General features: G+C 38.4%; 1 protein-coding gene across 4 annotated transcripts in view; it reads left to right on the top strand.

Moving 5' to 3' along the window:
- The window catches only part of LOC109268339 (coiled-coil domain-containing protein 170-like), a 65,781-nt gene that overhangs the window by 8,016 nt on the left and 35,165 nt on the right, over positions 1–22,600 (top strand). For 3 of the 4 annotated variants that reach the window (XM_053889495.1, XM_053889493.1, XM_053889496.1), the window contains exons 2-4: positions 7,481–7,663; positions 15,057–15,240; positions 15,489–15,561. In XM_053889495.1, coding sequence (XP_053745470.1) covers positions 7,481–7,663; positions 15,057–15,240; positions 15,489–15,561 — 440 coding nt within the window. The remainder of the gene's footprint in view (positions 1–7,480; positions 7,664–15,056; positions 15,241–15,488; positions 15,562–22,600) is intronic. The other variant, XM_019451583.2, reaches the window with a different exon arrangement.

Genomic DNA, 22,600 nt, shown 5'->3' with positions numbered 1-22,600 from the left:
ATTTATGAAAATTATAATGTAAAGTTACATTCTGCTGGGGCAAAAAGAGCACTATGAGTTATCAGATGCTACGTTATGAACTCGTGTTAGACTTTCTATCTGTTGGCTGAATCCAGAGGGATATAGTTAGGGATCCTGATAGAGAAACTGAAAATGAAGGCTATTTGCAAGTCTTATTTCCATAGATATGATTCATAAGTAGCATTTAAATATGATATGAGTACATATATATATACGTTAGCAGGCTGTTTCCACCAGTTACAATTTAAACCATGATTTGCTCTTTAGAAGGTAGATCTGCCTTGTCTCCAAGCAACAGGTTCAGCAGGCATCTCCTTCTCAAGTCTGGCTAAGGTGTGTGGATCTGAAGTGGAACCTTCCTAAAGACATTGTTATTGAGGCTGGGCATACCTCAGCAGCAATTCCTGACTGCTCTATGCAGACTCTCCTTGGAAGCACCTTGGATCACCATTACTAGATCTGTTTCATGCTTCTTTTATCTCCAACATGTCAGGCCCTCTCCAGTTTTTAAACCACTCAGATCCAGGAAGCCTTGCTACTGGCCAAAGCAAAGGGCTCCACGAGGCTAAGCCATCAAAAGCCAAGCATCTATCAGCTCACACATCTCAGAAAAATAGCCCAGTGGTGAGTTGTACGCTGGCATTTATTTTTTTGCCCTGTTCTTAGAAGACAGAGGTACAACAACTCCTGCACAATTGAGGGCCAGGAGAAAGGAAAGTCCAGTTCTGTTTGCCCACCTGCCTGTGCGAGCACCCTTTTATGTCTTTGCTAGTGACTGATCTAAGATGTGAGGTCAAATGAACTCTCATTTCTTTTGATTCCCAGCTTGACTCTAGAATAAGGAACAGTGAAGCAACTCAATCTAATGGAACCTCAAAGTGGATTTTGTTTATATTTGCCTTTTTGGTGGTTCTGACATTTCACGGAGGCCCAATAATCCCAAAACAACATAAAAATAGACTCTAACGGGCCTCTGAATTAATTTGATCCAACTCTATCATTTTCCAAATTAGGAAACAGCACTAGAGAGGCCACAGTGATTTGGGGGCAGAACGAAGTAGTCTTGAGTCCTGTTACCTTTTACCATATTACCTCCATATGCACCATATTACCTCCTTGGTTTACAGCCTTGTTTTATTAGCGCTAGACCCTAATGAGAATTTTTCTGAAGGTTACATATCCTCTTGTATCAGTTGATGTCCCTTCCATTGATGTTTTTAAGATCACTAGAAAGATCCACCTTATCTTTAGCATACAGCTCTTCGGGGATGAAGTCTGAGCTTGGGGTGAAAATGCAGACTAGCGTAGTTTATTTCCTACTCCCCATATTGGGGTTAAATGAGAATCACAAGCTTAGTTGCTTTGCTAGGAGAGGAAATGTTTTACAGTAAAAATAAGTTGTGGATGAATGGATAAAGAATGTTACATATACATGTATATACACACGTACCCATTGCACAGATTTATATTTGACCCCCCGCCCCCCCCCCCCCCCCCAGTTTGCTTCACTTCTTCTTTTAAAAGAGATTAAACTTGACTGGTAACAGTTGATGACCATTGTGTAACTTTTGATCCCATCCCCAGCTCTCGGGACGGATGATATAAAAAATTTAACAAGATCAGACATCAACCAGTAAGAATCTTTGCCATTCCTAGCACTGGGGCAGGCCTTGGAGTTTCTGCTGTTGAGCATTAGGTATCTTGGATACTAGAATGAAGTGGGGTGAACACCCCCAGGGTCTGGGGTGGTGAGATATGGAGGTGTTAGGGAAGCTGCTATTTTTTTTTTTTTAACTATTTATTTTGAGGTGGGGGGAGGGGCAGAGATCGAGAGGGAGAGAGAAGCCTAAGCAGGCTCTGCACTGTCAGCACAGAGCCCGGTTAGGGGAAATGTGAGATCATGACCCCACCTGATACCAAGAGTTGGACACTCAGCCGACAGAGCCACTCAGGTGCCCCAGGCAGCTGCTATTACAAACCTCTGTGAAAGTGTTATTTGGCCATCTTGGGCCTTTTTTTTTTTTTTTTTTTTTTTCATTTTGGGAGAGAACTCTTGTGAACTAAGTGTGTATATAATCTTTATGTTCTTGCATATATATGAAGACTTTTAATGTTTTGGACATTTAAAAAATTACATAAATGGTATTCTAGACATAACTTTCTGCCATGCTATTTGCATTCAATCTTATGTTTTTGAAAGTTGTTCTTTTTGATTCACATTAGTTTAGTCTGTGAATGTTAACTGCTGCATAGAATTTCATTACAAATTAATATATCACATTTTTTATATATTTTAATTTCTGTATATATATAAGCCGCAGTTGCGTATTCTTTTACGGCATGCCTCCTTATCCATACCTTTTAAACTATGAAATAAAAAGTTTTCAAACTGTATTTGAAAGAACTATATACAAAAAATAAATTGTAGGTTGTATATTGCTTATTTTTATGAACCAAAAGCCTAACTGGAAATAATAGTTATTATTTTCATTTTTATTATTGGTGTTTTAAGTCTCAGTGATATTGCAAGGAAAAATAATGCCTATTTTTTGTACATGACTTTCTTAAATCCTGAAAGCTAACTATATTAGCTTTAGTCTTAAAAGGGAATAAAAAGACTGGGACACCTGGGTAGCTCAGTTGGTTAAGTGTCTGACTTCGGCTCAGGTCATGATTTCACGGTTTGTGAGTTGGGCCCCGCGTCGGGCTCTGTGCTGACAAGTCAGAGCCTGGAACCTGCTTCGGATTCTGTGTGTCTCTCTCTCTGCCCCTTCCCTGCTCATGCTCTGTCTCAAAAATAAAAAAGGATAAAAAAAAAAAAAAAACTAAAAAAAAAAAAAGAGGGAATAAAAAGAAATATTCCTTGTTTAAAAAAAAATAAATCTTAGTGAGATTGAAATGTACTAGTCTACGGCCATACCACCCTGAATGCGCCCGATCTCGTCTGATCTCGGAGGCTAAGCAGGGTCGGGCCTGGTTAGTACTTGGATAGGAGATTGAAATGTACTAAATAAGATAGCTAGCACATTTTAATCAGTTTACTCTTATTTTGGATCTCGGGTATGCTGTCAAGTTACTCATGTTAGTTCATGGTATATTGTCATCTTTCTGTGTCAGGTTGTGCTTTACTTTTTCCCCCATAATCTCCATTTGTATCCCATTTCAATCTAATATATTTGATATATGCCTTTGAATATATATACACATCTTTTAAAAATACGTGGCTTTGTTTTGTGTATGGATTTATTTTAAAAAATACGTCATGCTTAGAAAACTACAAAATGTATACACACAGATTAGATAACGAAACTAATACCTATGAACTTACTCCCTAGTTTCACAGAACATTGCCTTATCCGCTTCCTGTGTGCCCCTTCCTAACTAAATCCCTTTCCTCCCACCTAAACCTCAAAGTAGTAGGTGTTTTGAATTTTGCATCTGTCATTCCTTGTTTCTTTTCCTAGTTAATCACCCATACATGTATCCCTAATCCATGTTTTTATCGGTTTTGAAAGTTGATTTGAATTGAATTATACTGCTTTCTTTTGCTTTGTGAGTTTGTGTTGATGCAGTTATTAATAATTACTACAGTTATTAATAATTTTGGGGTGTCTGGGTGGCTCAATCATTTGAGCACCTGACTCTTGATTTTGGCTCAGGTCATGATCCCAGGGTCATGGGATCCAGCCCTGCATCAAAGAGATTCTCTCTTTCTTGGGGCACCTGGGTGGCTCCAGTCAGTTAAACATCAGACTTTATAGCTCAGGTCATGATGTCAAGGTTTGTGAGTTTAAGCCCCATGTTGGGCTCTGTGCCGACAGCTCAGAACTTACTTTGTATTCTCTGTCTCCCTCTTTCTCTGCCCCTCCCCTGCTGGTTCTCTCTCTCTCTTTTCTCTATCTCTCAAAATAAATAAACTTTAAATTTTTTTTTTTAACATTTATTTATTTATTTTTGAGACAGAGAGAGACAGAGCATGAACGGGGGAGGGGCAGAGAGAGAGGGAGACACAGAATTGGAAGCAGGCTCCGGGCTCTGAGCTGTCAGCCCAGAGCCCGACGCGGGGCTCGAACTCACGGACCACGAGATCGTGACCTGAGCCGAAGTCGGACGCTCAACTGACTGAGCCACCCAGGCGCCCCGAAAAATAAATAAACTTAAAAAAAAAGATTCTCTCTTTCTCTGCCCCTCTCCCCTGTTTGTGTGTGCTCTCTCTCTCTAAAATAAAAAAAATAATAAATGAAAAATTAATTTCCATCATTATGCAGTATTTTATTGTATGAATATACCACATTATTTACCTATTAAACTCTTAGTTGTCATATGGTTTTTCAGTTTTTTGCTTCAACTAATGTCGATAATCTTTGCTTTTAACTAGAAGGATTAGTTCATTTACATTTATAGATATTACTGACAATTTGGATGTATATCTGTCATTACATTATGCATATTCTTTTTTTTATTTTTTTCAATGTTTATTTATGTTTGAGAGAGAGAGGGTGCAAGGTGGAGAGGAGCAGAGAGAGAGGCAGAGGAGCTGAAGCAGGCTCTGAGCTGTCAGCACAGAGCCCATCATGAGACACAAGCTCAAGAACTATGAGATCCTGACCTGAGCCGAAGTCAGACACTTAACTGACTGAGCCACCCAGACACCCCACATTATGCATACTCTATTGTCCCATTATATTTCTGTTTCCTTTTCCTCCTCTTCTCGTGCCAAAAACTGACTATGTTTTTGTTTTGTTGTATTTATTTTTTCATTCCATTTTTTCCTTTTCTACCAGTTTAAATTTTTTTTAATGTTTTTACTTATTTTTGAGACAGAGAGAGACAGAGCATGAGCAGGAGAGAGAGAGGGAGACACAGAACCCGAAGCAGGCTTCAGGCTCTGAGCTGTCAGCACTGAGCCTGACACGGGGCTTGAACTCACGGACTGTGAGATCATGACCTGAGCTGAAGTCGGTTGCTTAACTGACTGAGCCACCCAGGCACCCCATCCTTTTCTACTAGTTTAAAAGTTATATGACTACAGTTTTAGTAGTTATATTAACTATATTACATTATATACTTAACAAAGCTAACTGAAATCTTTGTTAACTCCTGAGAAATCTGAAGATTTTATACTGCTTTAAACTATTTTTCTCCTATCCATGTATATGCATTTTTTTGTCCTGCATTGGTTCTATTCTTTATTTTCAATCCCCTAAATCCTATTTTTAAAATTACTTAATGCTTCTTTAAATATATCCACATATTTACTGTTATTTTTTACTATTCTTGCTTGTATTTTAGACTTTGTAAGTTAATTTTCTATGTGAAATCTATCCTTTAGAATTTTCTTAAATGAGGGCATATTGGTAAATTCAGTTTTTGTTTCTCTAAAATGTCTTTATTCTACCCCCCTATTAAAACATAATTTCATTCAGTATAGAATTCTAGCTGCCAGTTACAATATATCCTTGATTTGAAGAATTGCTACTATTTTATGCACTATTATAAAGTTTAAAAATGTTGCCACCTAAACTACCCACTATATGAAATGGCACCAACTTTAGATGCATCCCAGTTGTAGAGACTTGACAAGTTGTGTCTCTTAGAACCGGTGGAAATTTTTCTTAGCTATCATTTTGCAGTTTTCAATCTTCTGTATTATTGTTGAGAAGTCACTCACCAGTCCAACAGCTATTTCTTTGTAACTACCTGTCCTTTCTAATTATCTGCTTTTTAGATATTTCTTTGATGTTCTGCAATTTCATTATGAGTGTGTAGGTAAGGAATTCTTTTTATTTACTCTTCTTGGGATCTGCTAGACCACTTAGATTGATATCTTTCAACAATTCTGTAAAATTCTCAGACATTATGTTTTTAAATAATGCCTCTTCCTGTTCTTTAAATTATAAACTTCTTGAACTCCAAATAGACATATGATAGACCACTTCATGTTGTTTCTGTGCCTTTGAACTCTCTTTTATATTTACCATTTATTGTCTCCTGTATGCTGTCCTCTTGTTCCTTCCTATAAATCCGTTTATTCTTCAGCTAGGCCTAATCTGTTTTTTAACATGTCCATTCCATTTTTAAATTAAAATTATACTTTTAATTTCTAGAAATCTTATTTGGTTGTTTTTTCCATGACATTTATTCTTTGTGATCCTGTGACTTATTTATATTTTCCAAATTCCCTTTTCTCTCTTTCTTTCTTCCTTTCTTTCCTTCTTTCTTTCTTTTTTTCAGAGTGGTGCCCGATGTGGGGCTCAATCCCACAACCCTGGGACCATGACCTGAGCCAAAATCAAGAGCTGGATGCTCAAGTGACTTAGCCACCCAGGCAGCCCTCTTATTTTTTTTTTTTTATTTTTTTTTTTAACGTTTATTTATTTTTGAGACAGAGAGAGACAGAGCATGAACGGGGGAGGGTCAGAGAGAGGGAGACACAGAACCCGAAACAGGCTCCAGGCTCTGAGCTGTCAGCACAGAGCCCGACGTGGGGCTCGAACTCACGGGCCGCGAGATCATGACCTGAGCTGAAGTCGGCCGCTCAACCGACTGAGCCACCCAGGCGCACCTCTTATTTTTTTATTAATGTTTTGTTTTGAAGTAATCTCCATACCCAACCTGGGGCTCAAACCCACAACCCCAAGATCAAGAGATGCACGCTTTACCGACTGAGCCAGCCAAATGCTCCTTTTTTATTTCTTTAAATAGTTAAACGTAGTTATTTTGTATTCTCTTGTGCAATTCTGTTTCCTAGTATCTTGGTAAGCATAAAATTCTAAAACCTGGTAACTTTAGAAAAATGTATTTTGTTCTTTAGCACATTAAGCACCATGTGATAGATTTATATGTTTTTTTAGAGATTTATGTTAATACATGTTTCTTGGTTTTATTTGAGTCATATAAACTTTGTTCTTAACAAAAATTGTACTAATTACAATTACACTTTGCACACCCTTTTGAGAAGAGGAGGAGATACTGTCATACAGGTAAATACTCCCTAAGTTTTACCCTCCATATAGGTGTGGAAAAAACAAAATTGACACTGATTTACTAAAATCAGATTTTAAAAAATCAATTTGTATAATAATAAAATGCATAGGAATTGATTTGTAACCAAAAATAAAACAAATACATACAAGTAATTCTTTCATCAATGGCTTTCTAATAGTTCACGTCTCTATAAAGGTTTTATTGGATGTGATTTAACATTTCCCCAGATATCACATATGTGTTGTCTTGATTCCTATACTCTTAGAAATTATATTTATTTAGATAAATAATATGGGCTACTTGCTATTTTCCTGAGACCTATTGCATTTGTTATCCCAGCACCTCAAAATAAATATTTTAAAGTTGTATTCTGTTTAAAGCTACTTAATTGCGTTTGTGTGAGTTCAAACATTGTTGGTTTTGATCAATAGGGTACACGTTCAGTTAATTAATTTACAGTTTCTCTTTGTAGGCTTGTTTTGATCCACCTGTTAAAACGGTTCCCACCAAGAACCCAATGATGTACAAGAAAAGAGCAGCTGACCCAGTCTGTCCTGACCTTACTGCTTTGTTGGTGAAAAACAAGACTCTTTTAGCTGAGGTATATGGATTATCTGAAAATAAAGTGCCAAAGGAAAATGTATCCTCTGTAAAAGTAAGGAGAGAAACTTTTTTTTTTCAGAGACAGAGAGAGAAGGGAATGCACGTGGAGGCAGGGCAGAGAGAGAGGGAGAGAGAATTCCAAGCAGGCTCCGTGCTATTAGTGTGGAGCCCTAAGTGGGGCTCAGACTCATGAGCCATGAGATCGTGACCTGAGCAGAAATCAAGAGTCAGACTAAACAACTGAGCCACCCAGGTGCACCAGAGAGAGAAACATTCTGATAAGGGACTCATAACTCAGTTGTGCTTTTTTTCTAAATTTTGAACTGTCTTATTACTGAGGAACACTAATTTAGACCCAAATCTGTTTGCTTTTTTACCAGATAAATCCTTTTGAAGATGGTACATAGTTAGATACTTTTGAGTGGACCACTGAATGCTGTAGTGTTAAAATCGTGCTAGGAACTGCCATGCTCAAAACTTATGTAAAAATACTAATCAATTACATGTATTATGCGTTTTTTAATGGAAAGATTGAGTTCCTATTTAAAACAGCACCAAATGTCAAATATCCACTAGTCTTATATAATACTTGAGGAGACATCTGAGTAACATCAACAGTTGAAAAAGAAAGAAACCACATTTGTAGAAAATGCCTTGACTTTTCCCTTAACACCAGGTGATGAACTAGAGTGTAGTAATTTTTTTTAATATTTATTTTTAAGAGAGAGAGAGAGAGAGAGAGTGAGCATGAGTGGGGGAGGGGCAGAGAAAGAGGGAGACACAGAATCCAAAGGAGGCTCCGGCTCTGAGCTGTCAGCACAGAGCCCTACGCAGGGCTCGAACCCACGAGCTGTGAGATCATAACCTGAGCTGAAGTTGGGCGCTCAACTGACTGAGCCACCCAGGCGCCCCAAGAGTGTAGGAATTCTTTAGTTGAGCTCAAGCACCCTCAGGCTATTTGTTGCAAGAGAGTCTCCCAGATAACCATGATTGAATCTCAAAGGCCACTATCATTGTTAAGGTACTGTGATGTGGCTGTTTATGCCTGCCCTGTCTCTATGGTTACCTTCAAGTAAAATATTCTGAATGCTTATATTGTGGGACACTGACCAGCCTTTCAAGTAAGTAGCTATATATGGCGTGTGCATGAGTTTGCTAGGGCTGCCATAAGAAAGGAGCACAGTCTAGATGGCTTAAATAATAAACATTTTTCTCATAGTTCTGGAGGCTGGAAGTCTAAGACAAGGTATCAGCAGGATTAGTAGTACTCCTCCACCTCCTTCTTCTCCTACCAATACTGCAACTGCTACTTCTCCTCCCCCTCTTCCTCTTCCTCTCAGATTTATTGCCACATAATTGACATGTAACATTATGTAAGTTTGGGATGTACAATGTGATGTGTTTTTTTTTTATAAATTTTTAAATGTTTATTTTTGAGACAGAGAGAGACAGAGCACGAACGGGGGAGGGGCAGAGAGAGAGGGAGACACAGGATGCGAAGCAGGCTCCAGGCTCCGAGCTGTCAGCACAGAGCCCAATGCGGGGCTTGAACTCACAGACCGTGAGATCGTGACCTGAGCCGAAGTCAGACGCTTAACCAACTGAGCCACCCAGGTGCCCCTGTGATGTTTTGATGTACATATATTTTGCAAAATGATGATCGCAGTAAAGTTAGTTAATACCTCTATCACCTCACATAATGACTGTGTGTGTGTGTGTGTGTGTGTGTGTGTGTGTGTGTGTGTGTGGTGAGAAGGTTCATTTCTTCTGAGGCCTCTTTTCTTGGCTTATAGATAGATAGCCATCTATTCTCTGTGTCTTTATGAGGTTTTCCCTCTGTATCTGTGACCAAATTTCCTCTTTTTTTTTTTTTTTTTTATGTTTATTTTTGAGAGAGAGCATGTGCAAGTGGGGGAGGGGCAAGGGCCGGGCGGGAGCTGGGGCAGGAACAGAGGATCTGAAGCAGACTCTGTACTGACAGCAGTGAGCCCTATGTGGGGCTCAAACTCACAAACTATGAGATCATGACCTGAGCTGAAGTCAGACACTCAACCAACCGAGCCACCCAGGCGCCCCTAAACTTTCACTTCTTTCTGAGAACATCAGTCATACAGGATTATGGCCTACCCTAAAGATCTCGTTTTAACTTAATTACCTCTTTAAAGATCCTGTCCTCAAATATAGTCACGTTCTGAGTCCCTGGGGGTTAGCACTTCAACATGTGAAATTTTGAGAAGACAAAACTCAGACTACAACAGGGGCCTGATTCCTTGGGCCTTCTTTTCTGCTATCTCATCTACCAATAGTCTGACTCCAGGTTTTATTGAAACATATAGATAAAGAGGGGCACCTGGGTGGCTCTGTTGGTTGTGTCCAACTCTTGATTTCGGCTCAGATCATGATCTCACGGTTGGTTCGTGAGTTTGAGTTCCAATCAGGCTCTGCGCTGACAGTGCAGAGCCTGCTTGGGATTCTCTCTCTCTCTCTCTCTCTCTCTCTCTCTCTGTCCCTCCCCTGCTCACACTCATGCACGCTCGTTCTCTCTCACAAAATAAATAAACATTAAAAAATAAATAAATAGGGGCGCCTGGGTGGCTCAGTCGGTTGAGCGGCCGACTTCGGCTCAGGTCATGATCTCGCGGTCCTTGAGTTCGAGCCCCGTGTCGGGCTCTGTGCTGACAGCTCAGAGCCTGGAGCCTGTTTCAGATTCTGTGTCTCCCTCTCTCTGACCCTCCCCTGTTCATGCTCTGTCTCTGTCTCAAAAAAAAAAAAAAAAAAAAAAAAAAAACCGTTAAAAAATAAATAAATAAACATAGGGGTGCCTGGGTGGATCAGTCGGTTAAGTGACCAACTTTGGCTCAGGTCATGATCTCATGGTTGGTGAGTTCAAGCCCCATGTGGGGCTCTGTCTCTCTCTCTTTCTCTCTCAAAAATAAAATTTAAAAAAACATGAAAAAAATAAATATACAGGGGCGCTTGGGTGGCTCAGTCAGTTAAGTGTCCGACTTCGGCTCAGGTCATGATATCACGGTTTGTGGGTTCAAGCCCCACATCAGGCTCTGTGCTGACAGCTCAGAGCCTGGAACCTGTTTCAGATTCTGTGTCTCCCTCTCTCTGCCCCTCCCCCACTCTCACTTTGTCTCACCCTGTCTCTCAAAAATAAATAAATGTAAAAAAATTTTTTAAATAAATATACAGATATATAGATAAATATATTTCTTTTAATTCTATTTATTCTAAATTTTTCCCTCTTTTAGTATATGGAGGTGAATAGAGATTAAATTTAAGTGGTGGAGTTTATATAAATGCAATCCATTTTATGACACTGGAGAGATTTCTTAATTTGTCTTTTTTTTTTTTTCCCACAGAAAAATATAATGCCAAATCCCTGAAAACCTTAGCAGTTTTAGTATGGGTAACATTATTGTTCTTGTCCGCAGTATAACTTACTACTAATATTTAACAAGTTAGAGATTTAAAAAAATTTTTTCTTTAGTGTTTATTTATTTTTAAGAGAGGGACAGAACATGAGCAGGGCAGGGGCAGAGAGAGGAGACACAGAATCTGAAGCAGGCTCCAGGCTCTGAGCTGTCAGCACAGAGCCTGACGCAGGGCTGGATCTCACAAGCTACGAAATCCTGACCTGAGCCCAAGCTGGACACTTAACCAACTGAACCATCCAGGTGTCCCTTGGGATTTTTGATAATTCAGATTTGGAGTAGATTAAGGTTTATCTATGCCTAATTCATAAAGAAGGCTTTTAAACCAAATTGTCAACAAAAGATCATAGGTTTTAAACCTTCTCTAAAGGAAATATGTAAGTTATTTTCAAGAATTTCAAAGTACTTTTTAAAAGCAATTCTCTACATGTACATAAGTCATTGGTAACTGTAAGTATGTTTAATCTATTTATCAAAACACATATGAAAGGCTCTACAAGATATCATTTTGACTTGGTTTTTGATAGTATATGTATTAAAAAGTATTCCGTAGGGGCGCCTGGGTGGCTCGGTCGGTTAAGCGTCCGACTTCGGCTCAGGCCATGATCTCGCGGTCCGTGAGTTTGAGCCCCGCGTCGGGCTCTGTGTTGACAGCTCAGAGTCTGGGGCCTGTTTCAGATTCTGTGTCTCCCTCTCTCTGACCCTCCCCCGTTCATGCTCTCTCTCTGTCTCAAAAATCAATAAACGTTAAAAAAAAATTTTTTTTTTAAATAAAAAAAATAAAAATAAATTAAAAAAAAGTATTCTGTATCACTTATTGGGATTTTCTGAATTTAATAAAAATTGGTGACTGTTATTGCATGGTTTCCCAGTGTTAAAGTTATTTCAATGTTTTATTTATTTATTTATTTTTGAGAGAACACAAGCAAGGGGGGGGGGGTGGGCAGACAGAGGATCCAAAGCGGGCTCTGTGCTGACAGCAGCAAGCCATATGTGGGGTTTGAGCTCACAAACCCATGAGGAACCTTGAGATCGTAACCTGAGCTGAAGTCAGACGCTTAACCAACTGAGCAACCCAGGTGCCCCTAAAGTTATTTAAAAAAAAGAGTCCAGTGATTTCAACAGAATATCTTCAACATGAGTCATCTTTCTCCTTTCCAATAACCTATTATTTAATTCCACAGGAACACAATTGTCTTGATAAGCCAGTTTATTCTCTTCACTGCATGCATTTAAATTTTTTTGTTATAATCAACTTCATTTCTTTGTGGGACATTATCATGTGTTTCTGCCCAATAATGGAGACACAGGTGCAAGAAGGGCTATATTTAAGAAAAGTCAGATATAGAAGTGATGAATATTAAAGAATGCAGTTGGTGATTGTATTGTCTAATTTAGGCATTGTGATATTGAACTAAAACTCTTGTATAGTCAGGTACACTGCTGTAGTAATAAACAGGAGTTAAAGAACTTGTAAAAAATGTTACTAATATGTATAATAAGGCCTGGTGTCCTAAAATAAATTTAGTGTGTTTTGCCAGTATTTTTAGTTTGATTTTTCATAGAAATTTTTATTTGTGAGGGCAATATGACTGTGTTCATGCAGATAAGATGCTTCTCTTCCTTTAGCTTGGTAATAAGGCAAATAGGAGAAACCTGGTGGATTCAGCTAGTTCTGGAGGGGGTGAATGGAGGCAATGTAAATTTTCCTGCTAAGGAAAAATATGTCAGAACCCATTATTATTAATTTTAAAATTGAAAATTTTATTGAGATAATTGAAGAATCATTTGCAGTTTTTTTTTAATTTTTTTTAACATTTATTTATTTTTGAGACAGAGAGAGACAGAGCATGAATGGGGGAGGGACAGAGAGAGAGGGAGACACAGAATCAGAAGCAGGCTCCAGGCTCTGAGCCATCAGCCCAGAGCCCGACGCGGGACTGGAACTCACGGACCATGAAATCGCGACCTGAGCTGAAGTCGGATGCTCAACTGACTGAACCACCCAGGCACCCCTATAATGTTACATCTAATTTGCCCTTTTCCCTCCTCTCTTACTAGTTCATAAGGATCTTATACAGCCTATTAAGAAATTTGAACAAATTAGGTTAAATCAAAAGTTAATTGACCCCTGGGGCACCTGGGTGGCTCTGTCAGTTAAGCATCTGACTTGATTTCAGCTCAGGTCATGATCTCACGGTTGGTGGGATCCAGCCCTGCGTGAGGCTCAGCACTGACAGTGAGGAGCCTGCTTGGGCTTCTCTCTCTTGCTCTCTCTCTGCCCCTCCCCCCACTCATGTGAGCTCTCTCTATATATATTAAAATAAACATTAAAAAAAAAGTTAACTGACCCCTGAATATTAGCAGTACCTCAATTTTCTCCATCTAGTGAACTTTCTTCACTTATCAGATAGAAGAGCAGAGGTTTAAAAAATGATACCAAGGGGCACCCGAATGACCAGTCAGTTGAGCAGCTGACTCTCAGTTTTGATCTCAGGGTCATGGGATCAAGTCCTGCATCAGGCTTCCCCCTGAATGTGGATCCTGCTTAAGATTCTCTCTCTCTCTCTCTCTCTCTCTCTCTCTCTCTCTCCATCTGCCTCCTCCCCCACTTGCTCTCCATTCTAAAATTTAAAATTTTTTATTTTATTTTATTAAACAATTTTTAATGTTTATTTATTTTTGAGAGAGAGGGAGAGACAGAGTGCAAGCAGGGGAGCGGCAGAGAGAGAGGGAGAGAGAATCCGAAGCAGGCTCCAGGCTCTGAGCTGTCAGCACTGGGTCTGACAAGGGGCTCAAATGCACAAACCACGAGATCATGACCTGAGCCAAAGTCAGATGCTCAACCGACTGAGCCACCCAGGCACCCCTAAAATAAAAAAAAAAAAATTTTAATGCTACCAAAAGATAAATAAGTCACCTGACAGCAGCCATGCACTCTGCCTCTCCAATCTCTTTTTGGTCTTTCTCAGCGGTTTGTGGCTGTCTTCTGTTGCTTCCTCTCTCGCAAGCCATCACTCTTGCTTCTCTTCATAACTTTATGATCTTTTCTTTCCTTTATTTGCTTTAAAATAATATATAGTCAGTATAAGCCTCATTCTTTCTCCTGACTCTCCTATGCAACCATTTCACTGATGAGCACAGATAAGGCCAGGAAACAAGTGGTGTAAACATAGCTTTTAAGGAGAGAGGCCTCTGAACATACTCCCCTTCACAACCAACATAAAGTAACACGTCTACAGCGAAAGCATTAGGTATTTCTTTTCTGCTAGGCATCATAGAATTCATTATTGGTGTGATTTACTCTCACAACAAAATTTGAACAACTTTAATGTTGATGAGAATAAAATCGCTTATTCTAAACCCTATGTGTCATTTTAATGGTTTTTGTTGTTGTTGTGGTTGTTATTGTTGTTTAATTATGCTGCTTCAGGAGTCCCTGGGTGGTTCAGTCGGTTAAGGGTCTGACTCTTGATTTAAAGGCTCAGGTCATGATCTCAGTGTTCATGGGATCGAGCCCCACGTGGGCTCTGTGCTGACAGCAGCACAGAGCTGCTTGGGATCCTCTCTCTCCCTCTCTCTCTATCTCTCAAAATAAATAAATAAATGTTTAAAAAAATTACACTCTTCAGGGGCGCCTGGGTGGCTCAGTCAGTTGAGAGTCCAACTCTTTTTTTTTTTTTTATTGAGAGTCCAACTCTTGATTTTGGCCCAGGTCATGATCTCAGGCTCATGGGATCTGTGCTGTTACTGCAGACGCTGCTTGGGATTCTTTCTCTCCCTCTCTCTCTCTGCCCCTCCCCAACTCTTGCTTTCTGTTTCAAAATAAATAAGTAAACTTAAAAAAAAAAGAGAGTGTAACACTGGAATATACTGTTAGGAGATTTGAGAATCTTCATTTTATTGTATAATAAGTTATAACTGAAATATCCATAATGATTTAAAGTCATGAATTTTCTAAAACCAACATTATGATTTTAAGTAACATTTTCCCTTTCTGAATAGCTAAGAAACCTTCAAAACAAGCTCTTCATAAAAGAAACTTCATTGCAAGAGATGAAGAGTGAGCTACAAAGTTACAAACGAAATAACGTGCATCAGTCTTCCCAGATAATGTCCCTGAAAGAGGATATCAAGGACCTAGAGGAACTTATCGCTTCTCTAACCAGAATTAAATCTTTGAAAAACAGGGGCGCCTGGGTGGCGCAGTCGGTTAAGCGTCCGACTTCAGCCAGGTCACGATCTCGCGGTCCGTGAGTTCGAGCCCCGCGTCAGGCTCTGGGCTGATGGCTCGGAGCCTGGAGCCTGGAGCCTGTTTCCGATTCTGTGTCTCCCTCTCTCTCTGCCCCTCCCCCGTTCATGCTCTGTCTCTCTCTGTCCCAGAAATAAATTAAAAAAAAAAAAAAAAACGTTGAAAAAATAAATCTTTGAAAAACACCAATATTCAGAATCTTGAAAGAGGCAACTGGGATCTAACTGAAAAAATTATAGAACTGGAAAACAATCTAAGGTAGGAAATGTTCTAGTTTGTTTTCAAACATCTCATTTGTCATAAGTTTGCAAATAGTATATAAACTCCATATTCCTGATGGATCACAGAATTTAAAACTAGTAGAATTTCATGTAATACCTGACTCAAAATTATTATGTTTAAAAAAAGACATTTTTTTTTAGGGGCGCCTGGGTGGCTCAGTCAGTTGGGCAGCCGACTTCAGCTCAGGTCATGATCTCACAGTCCGTGGGTTCGAGCCCCGTGTCGGGCTCTGTGCTGACTGCTCAGAGCCTGGAGCCTGTTAAAAAAAATAAATAAATAAATAATAAAAAAATTAAAAAAGACATTTTTAAAATATTTATTTTTGAGAGGGAGAGAGAAGGAAAGAGTGAGAGAGAGACAACACAAGAGGGGGAGGGGCAGACAGAGAGGGAGACACAGAATCTGAAGCAAGCTCCAGGCTCTGAGCTCAGAGTGTGATACAGGACTTGAACTCATAAACCATGAGATCATGACCTGGTTGGACGCTTAACCAACTGAGCCACCCAGGTGCCCCTAAAAAAGACGTTTTTATAGAGATGTAATTCACATACCATTAAAATTCACCCTTTTAGTCAATTGTACTTCAATAAAAAAAGAAAAAAAATGCACCCCTTTAAAGTATGCAATTCAGTAGTTTTTTTTTTAATTTTTTTTTTTTAATGTTTACTCATTTTTGAGAGACAGAGAGACAGAGCATGAGCAGGGAAGGGGCAGAGAGAGGGAGACAGAGAATCCGAGGCAGGCTCCAGGCTCTGAGCCGCCAGCACAGAGCCCGACGTGGGGCTCGAACCCATAAACTGCAAGATCATGACCTGACCTGAAGTCGGTTGCTCAACTGACTGAGCCACCCAGGTGCCCCAGTAGTTTTTAATATATTCACAAGATTGTGCGATCATTACCACTAATTCCAGAACATTTTTAATCACCCCTCAAAGAAACCCCATGCCTATTTTCAGTTACTCCCCATTCTGACAACCACCAGTCTACATTCTTTCTCTATGGACTTGCTTTTTCTGGACATTTTCCATGAATGCAGTCATACAATATATGGCCTGTGTCTCACGTCACTTAGCACAGTGTTTTTAAGGTTAATCCATGTTGAACCATGAATCAGCATACTTCACTCTTTTTTATGGCTGAATAGTATTTTATTGTATGAATATACCACAGTTTGTTTATGCATTCATCCGTTGATGGACATTGGCTTGTTTCCTTTTTTGGGGGTGACTTTATGCATAACGCTCCTGTGACCATTCTCGTGTGAGTTTTACATGACTGTATGCTTCATTCCTGTTGGGTATATGCCTTGGGAGTAGAATGGCTGAGTCATAAAGTAACTCTGTTTACTTTTGAGGCACTTCCAGACTATTTTCCAAGGCAGTTACACGTTTTACATTCCCACCAGCAATGTTTGAGGATTCCGGTTACTCCACATCCTCACCAACATCTGTTATTGTTCGTCTTTTCTATGATAGCCGTTCTAGTGGATAGGAAGTCGTATCTTACTGTGATTTTAATTTGCATTTCTGTAAGGCTAACGATGTTGAGCATCTTTTCATGTGCTTATTGGCCATTTGTGTATCTTCTTTATAGAAATATCTATTCACATCCTTTGCCCAATTTTCAATTGGGTTATTTGTCTTTTTATTTTTGAGGTGTGTTTTTTATGTGTTCTGGACACTGGACCCTTATCAGACATATGACGGGCAGGTATTTTCTCCCATCTGTGGGTTGTCTTTTCACTTTTTTTTTTTCTCTAAGTAATCTCTATACTCTATGTGGGGCTTGAACTCCTAACCCCGAGATCAGGGGTCACATGTCCCTCTGAGCCTGGCTCAGTCTTTTCATGTTCTTAATGGTGTCCTTTGGAGCACAAAGTATTTTAATTTGGATGGAAGTTTATTTTTTGTCACTTGAGACTTGGTGTCATATCTAAGAAACTATTGCCTGATCCAGGGTCACAAAGATTGACGCATATATTTTCTTTTTAAGATGTATAGTCTTAACACTTAAATTTATATCTCTGAAAATTTTTGACTAATTTTTGTATATGATGTGAGTTAGGGGTTAGGAGTTCAAATTCATTCTTTTTCATGTGAAGATCCACTATTCAAGGTCTTTAGTGGTTCCATACAAACTTTACTATTATTTGCTCAAGTCCTGTGAAAAATGCCATTGGTATTTTGATAGGGATTGCATTAAATGTATAGATTGCTTTGGATAGTATAGGTATTTTAACAATATTAATTCTTCCAATCCATGAGCATGGAATATCGTCCCATTTGTGTCATCTTCAATTTCTTTTTGTCAATGTTTTACAGTGTTCAGAGTACAGATTTTTCACCTCCTTGGCTAAGTTTATTCCTGGATATTTTGTTCTTTTTGGTATAATTATAAATGGGATTATTTTCTTAATTTCTCTATCTGCTACTTTATTGGTGTATAGAAATGCAATCGACTTATGTGTATTAATTTTGTATCTTGCAACTTTACTGACTTTATTTTTTATTTCTAATAGTTTATTGTCGGAGTCTTTAAGGTTTTATATATATAGTATCATGTTATCTGCAAATAGTGACAGTTTAACTTTTTCCTTACTAATTTGGATGCCTTTTCTTTCTTTCTCTTCCTTCCTTCCTTTCTTTCTGTTTCTTTCTTTCTTTCTTTCTTTCTTTATTTCTTTCTTTCTTTCTTTCTTTCTCTTTCTTTCTTTTGTCTGATTGCTGTTGGTAGAACATCTAGCACTATGTTGAATAAAAGTGGTGAGAATAGACATCCTTGTCTTGCTCCTGATCTTAGAGGAAAAGCTCGCATATTTTTTTTTTTTTTTTTTTTTTTTTTTACCATTGAGTAGGATGTTAGCTGTGGTTTTTTCTTTTTTTTTTTTTTTTATATGGCCTTTATTATGTTGAGGTGTGTTCCCTCTAAACCCACTTTATTGAGAGCTTTTATCATGAATGAGTATTGGATTTTATCAGATGCTTTTCTTTCATCCATTGAGATGATCATATGATTTGAATCCTTCATTTTGTTGATGTGGTATATCACATTGATTCATGAATGTGAACCATCCTTACACCCCCAGAATAAATCCCACTTGATCATGGTGGATGACCCTTTGAATGTATTTTTTTTTAATTTTTTTAATGTTTATTTATTTCTGAGACGCAGAGAGACAGAGCATGAGTGGGGGAGGGGCAGAGAGAGAGGGAGACACAGAATCAGAAGCAGGCTCCAGGCTCTGAGCTGTCAGCACAGACCCTGATGCGGGGCTTGAACTCACCAACCGTGAGATCATGACCTGAGCGGAAGTCGGTCGCTCAACTGACTGAGCCACCCAGGCGCCCCTCAATGTATTTTTTTAATTTTACTTTTGAGAATGAGAGAGAGAGTGAGGGAGAGAGAGAGAGAATGGGTGAGGGACACAGAGGTGAAGAGAGAATCTTAAACAAGCTCCTTGCTCAGTGTGGAGCCTGACACAGCTCTTGATCCCACAAACCCATGATCTGCAATCAGGATCATGACTTGAACCGAAGTCAAGAGTTGTATGCTCAACCAACTGAGCCACACAAGCTCCCCTCAATGTATTTTTGAATGCAATTTGCTCCTATTTGGGGGGAATTTTTGCATCTATGTTCATCAGGGATATTAGCCTATAGTTTTCTTTTTATGTAGTGTCTTTGTCTGATTTTGGTATCAGGACTCATATTTGGAAGCTTTCCTCCCTCTTCTGTTTTTTGGAATATTTTGAGGAGAATAGACATTAACTCTTCTTTAAATGTTTAGTAGAATTCACCTGTGAATCTATCTGGTCCTAGACTTTTGTTCCTTCAGAGATTTTTAAAATTTTGTTATTACTGATTAAATTTTGTTACTAGTAATCTGTTCAGATTTTCTATTTCTTCCTGATTCAGTTTTGGAAAATTATATGTTTCTAGGAATTGATACGTTTCTTCTAGGTTGTCCAATTTTTTGGCATATGATTTTTTGAGTAGTCTCCTATAATCCTTTTTATTTTTGTCATGTCTATTGCTTCTTCTCCTCTTTCATTTCTGATTTATTTGTTTGTGTCTTCTCTCTTTTTTTCTTGATGAGTCCAGTTAAAGGTTTATCAATGTTTTATTTATCTTTTCAAAGTAATAGTTCTCGGTTTCACTGATCCTTTCTTTTTTCTTTCTTTCTCTCTTTCTTTTTTGTCTCTATTTCATTTATTTCTATTTAAATCTTTATTATTTCCTTCCTTCTACTAAACTTGGACTTTGTTCTTCTTTTTCTAGTTCCTTTAGGTATAAGATTAGGTTGTTTATTTGAGATTTTGTGTTTGTGTGTTTCTTGAGGTGGACCTGTACTGCTGTAAATTTCTGTCTTAAAACTGCTTTCATTGTGTCCTCAAAATTTTGGACCATAGTGTTTTCATTTTCATTTGTCTCCACGTATTTTTTTATTTCCTCTTTGATTTTTTTAAATTGACCTATTGACTGTTTAGCAGTGTGTTGTTTAGCCTCCATTTGTGTTTTTTTCTAGTACATTCTTATGATTCTTTTAATTTCATACCATTGTGGTCAGAAAAGATGCATGATATGATTTCAATCTTCTTAAATTTATTGAGACATGCCTTGTGGCCTAATGTGTGATCTATCCTGGAGAATGTTCCATAGGCTCTTGAAAGGAATGTATAGTGTTGTTTTGGATAGAATGTTCTGTATATATCTGTTAAGTCCATCTGGTCTAATATGTAATTCAAAGACACTGTTTCCTTATTGATTTTATGCCTGGATGATCTATCCATTGATGTGAGTGAGGTGTTAAAGTTCTCTACTATTATTGTACTACTGTTAATTTCTCCCTTTATGTCTGCTAATGTTTTCTTTATGTATTTAAGCTCCAATTTTGGGTGTATAGATATTTAGAGTCATTATATACTCTTGGTGGATTGACCACTTTATCTTTATGTAATGCCCTTCTTTATCTCTACTTACAATCTTTGTTTTAAAGTCTATTTTGTCTGTTATAACTATTGCTATCCTGGCTTTTTTTCTTCTCTCATTTCTATTTGCATGATGTATCTTTCTCTATCCTTTCACTTTCAGTCTGTGTAAGCCTTTAAGTCTGAAGTGAGTGCCTTGTAGGCAGCATATAGATAGCTCTTTTTTTTTTTTTTTAATCTAGCTGCCAACCTTTGTCTTTGGATTTGAAAACTTAGACCATTTACATTGAAAGTAATTATTGATAAGTATGTACTTATTTTCATTTTGTTGTTTTCTGGTTATTTTTGTAGTTATTCTGTCTCTTCCTCTCAAACTGTCTTTCCCTGTGATTGATGACTCTCTGTAGTGTTATGCCTGAATTCTTTTTCTCTATTTTTTGTGTATTCATCATAGGTTTTGAGTTTGTGGTTACCTTGAGGTTCATATATAGGACCCTAAGTTTTTAGCAGTTTATAGTAAATTGATTGAAATTTGAACACATTCTAAAAGAACTTCTTTTTTACTCTCCTCCACATCTTATGTATATGCTGTCATATATTTTGTATCTTCTTATTCATAATTGTCTTACTTCTAATTATAACCTTTTTTTTCCTACTTAACAAAGCCCCTTTAACATTTATTGTAAGCTGGTTTGGTGGTGATAAACTTTAACTATTGTTTGTCTGGATAACTCTTTTTTTTTAAGTTTATTTATTTGGGGGAGAGGGGAAGGAAGATCAGAAAGAGAGAGAGAGAGAGAGAGAGAGAGAGAGAATCCCAAGCAGGCTCCACACTGTTAGCTCAGAGCCTGATGTGGGGCTCGATCTCACAAACCATGAGACCATGACCTGAGCCAAAATCAGGAGTCAGATACTAACTGACTATGCCACCCAGGCACCCCTGTTTAGGAAATTCTTTATCTCTTCTTCAATTCTGAATGATAACCTTGACAGGTAGCATATTCTTGGTTGTAGGTTTTTTTCCTTTCTGCTCTTTGAATATATGCCACTCCTTTCTGGCCTGCAAAGTTTTTGTTGCAGAATCAGCTGATAGCCTATGGGGTTTCCCTTGTATGTAACTAGTTGCTTCTCTCTTGCTGCTTTTAAAATCTCTCTTTATCTTTAAACTTTGACATTTAATTATTTTATTATGTGTTTGTGATATGGACCTCCTTAAGTCATCTTGTTTGGAGCTCTCTGTGATTCCTGAATCTGGATGTTTGTTTCCTTTCTCCAGTTAAGGAATTTTTCAGCTATTATTTCTTCAAATAAAATTTTTTCCCCTTTCTTCTTCTGAGACCCCTATTATGTGAATGTTTGCTTGCTTGATGTTATTCAAGAGATCCCTTAACATATCCTCTTTTTGTTTTAAGTTTATTTTACTTATTTTGAGAGAGAGAGAGAGAGTGAGCAGGGGAGGGGCAGAGAGAGAGGGGTGGGGGAGAGAGAGGATCCCAAGCGGGCTGTCAGCACAGAGCCTGACATGGGGCTCAAACTCATGAACTGTGAGATCATGACCTGATCCAAAATCCAGAGTCAGTTGCTTAACTGACTGAGTTACCCAGGTACCCTATCCTCTTTAAAAATAGATTATTTTTGGGGCGCCTGGGTGGCTCAGTCGGTTAAGCATCCGACTTCAGCTCAGGTCACGATCTCACCGTCCGTGAGTTCGAGCCCCGCGTCGGGCTCTGGGCTGATGGCCCAGAGCCTGGAGCCTGCTTCCGATTCTGTGTCTCCCTCTCTCTCTGCCCCTCCCCCATTCATGCTCTGTCTCTGTCTCAAAAATAAATAAACGTTAAAAAAAAAATTTAAAAAAAATTTTTAAAAAAAATAAAATAAAATAAAAATAGATTATTTTTTCTTTTGGCTGTTCAGCTAGGGTGATTTCCATTACCCTATCTTCCAGATTGCTGATATATTCTTCTGTATTCTCTAATCTACTGTTGATTGCCTTCTAATGTATTTTTCATTTTAGTTATTGTATTCTTCAAATCTGATTGGTTCTCTTTATGTTTTCTATCTCTTTATTGAAGTTCTCACTGAGTCTAC

This window comes from Panthera pardus, unplaced genomic scaffold (assembly GCF_024362965.1).
Source record: "Panthera pardus isolate Hobbes unplaced genomic scaffold, ASM2436296v1 HiC_scaffold_24, whole genome shotgun sequence".
Taxonomy (NCBI): Eukaryota; Metazoa; Chordata; class Mammalia; order Carnivora; family Felidae; genus Panthera; species Panthera pardus.
This window is presented reverse-complemented; position numbering and strand designations above follow the sequence as displayed.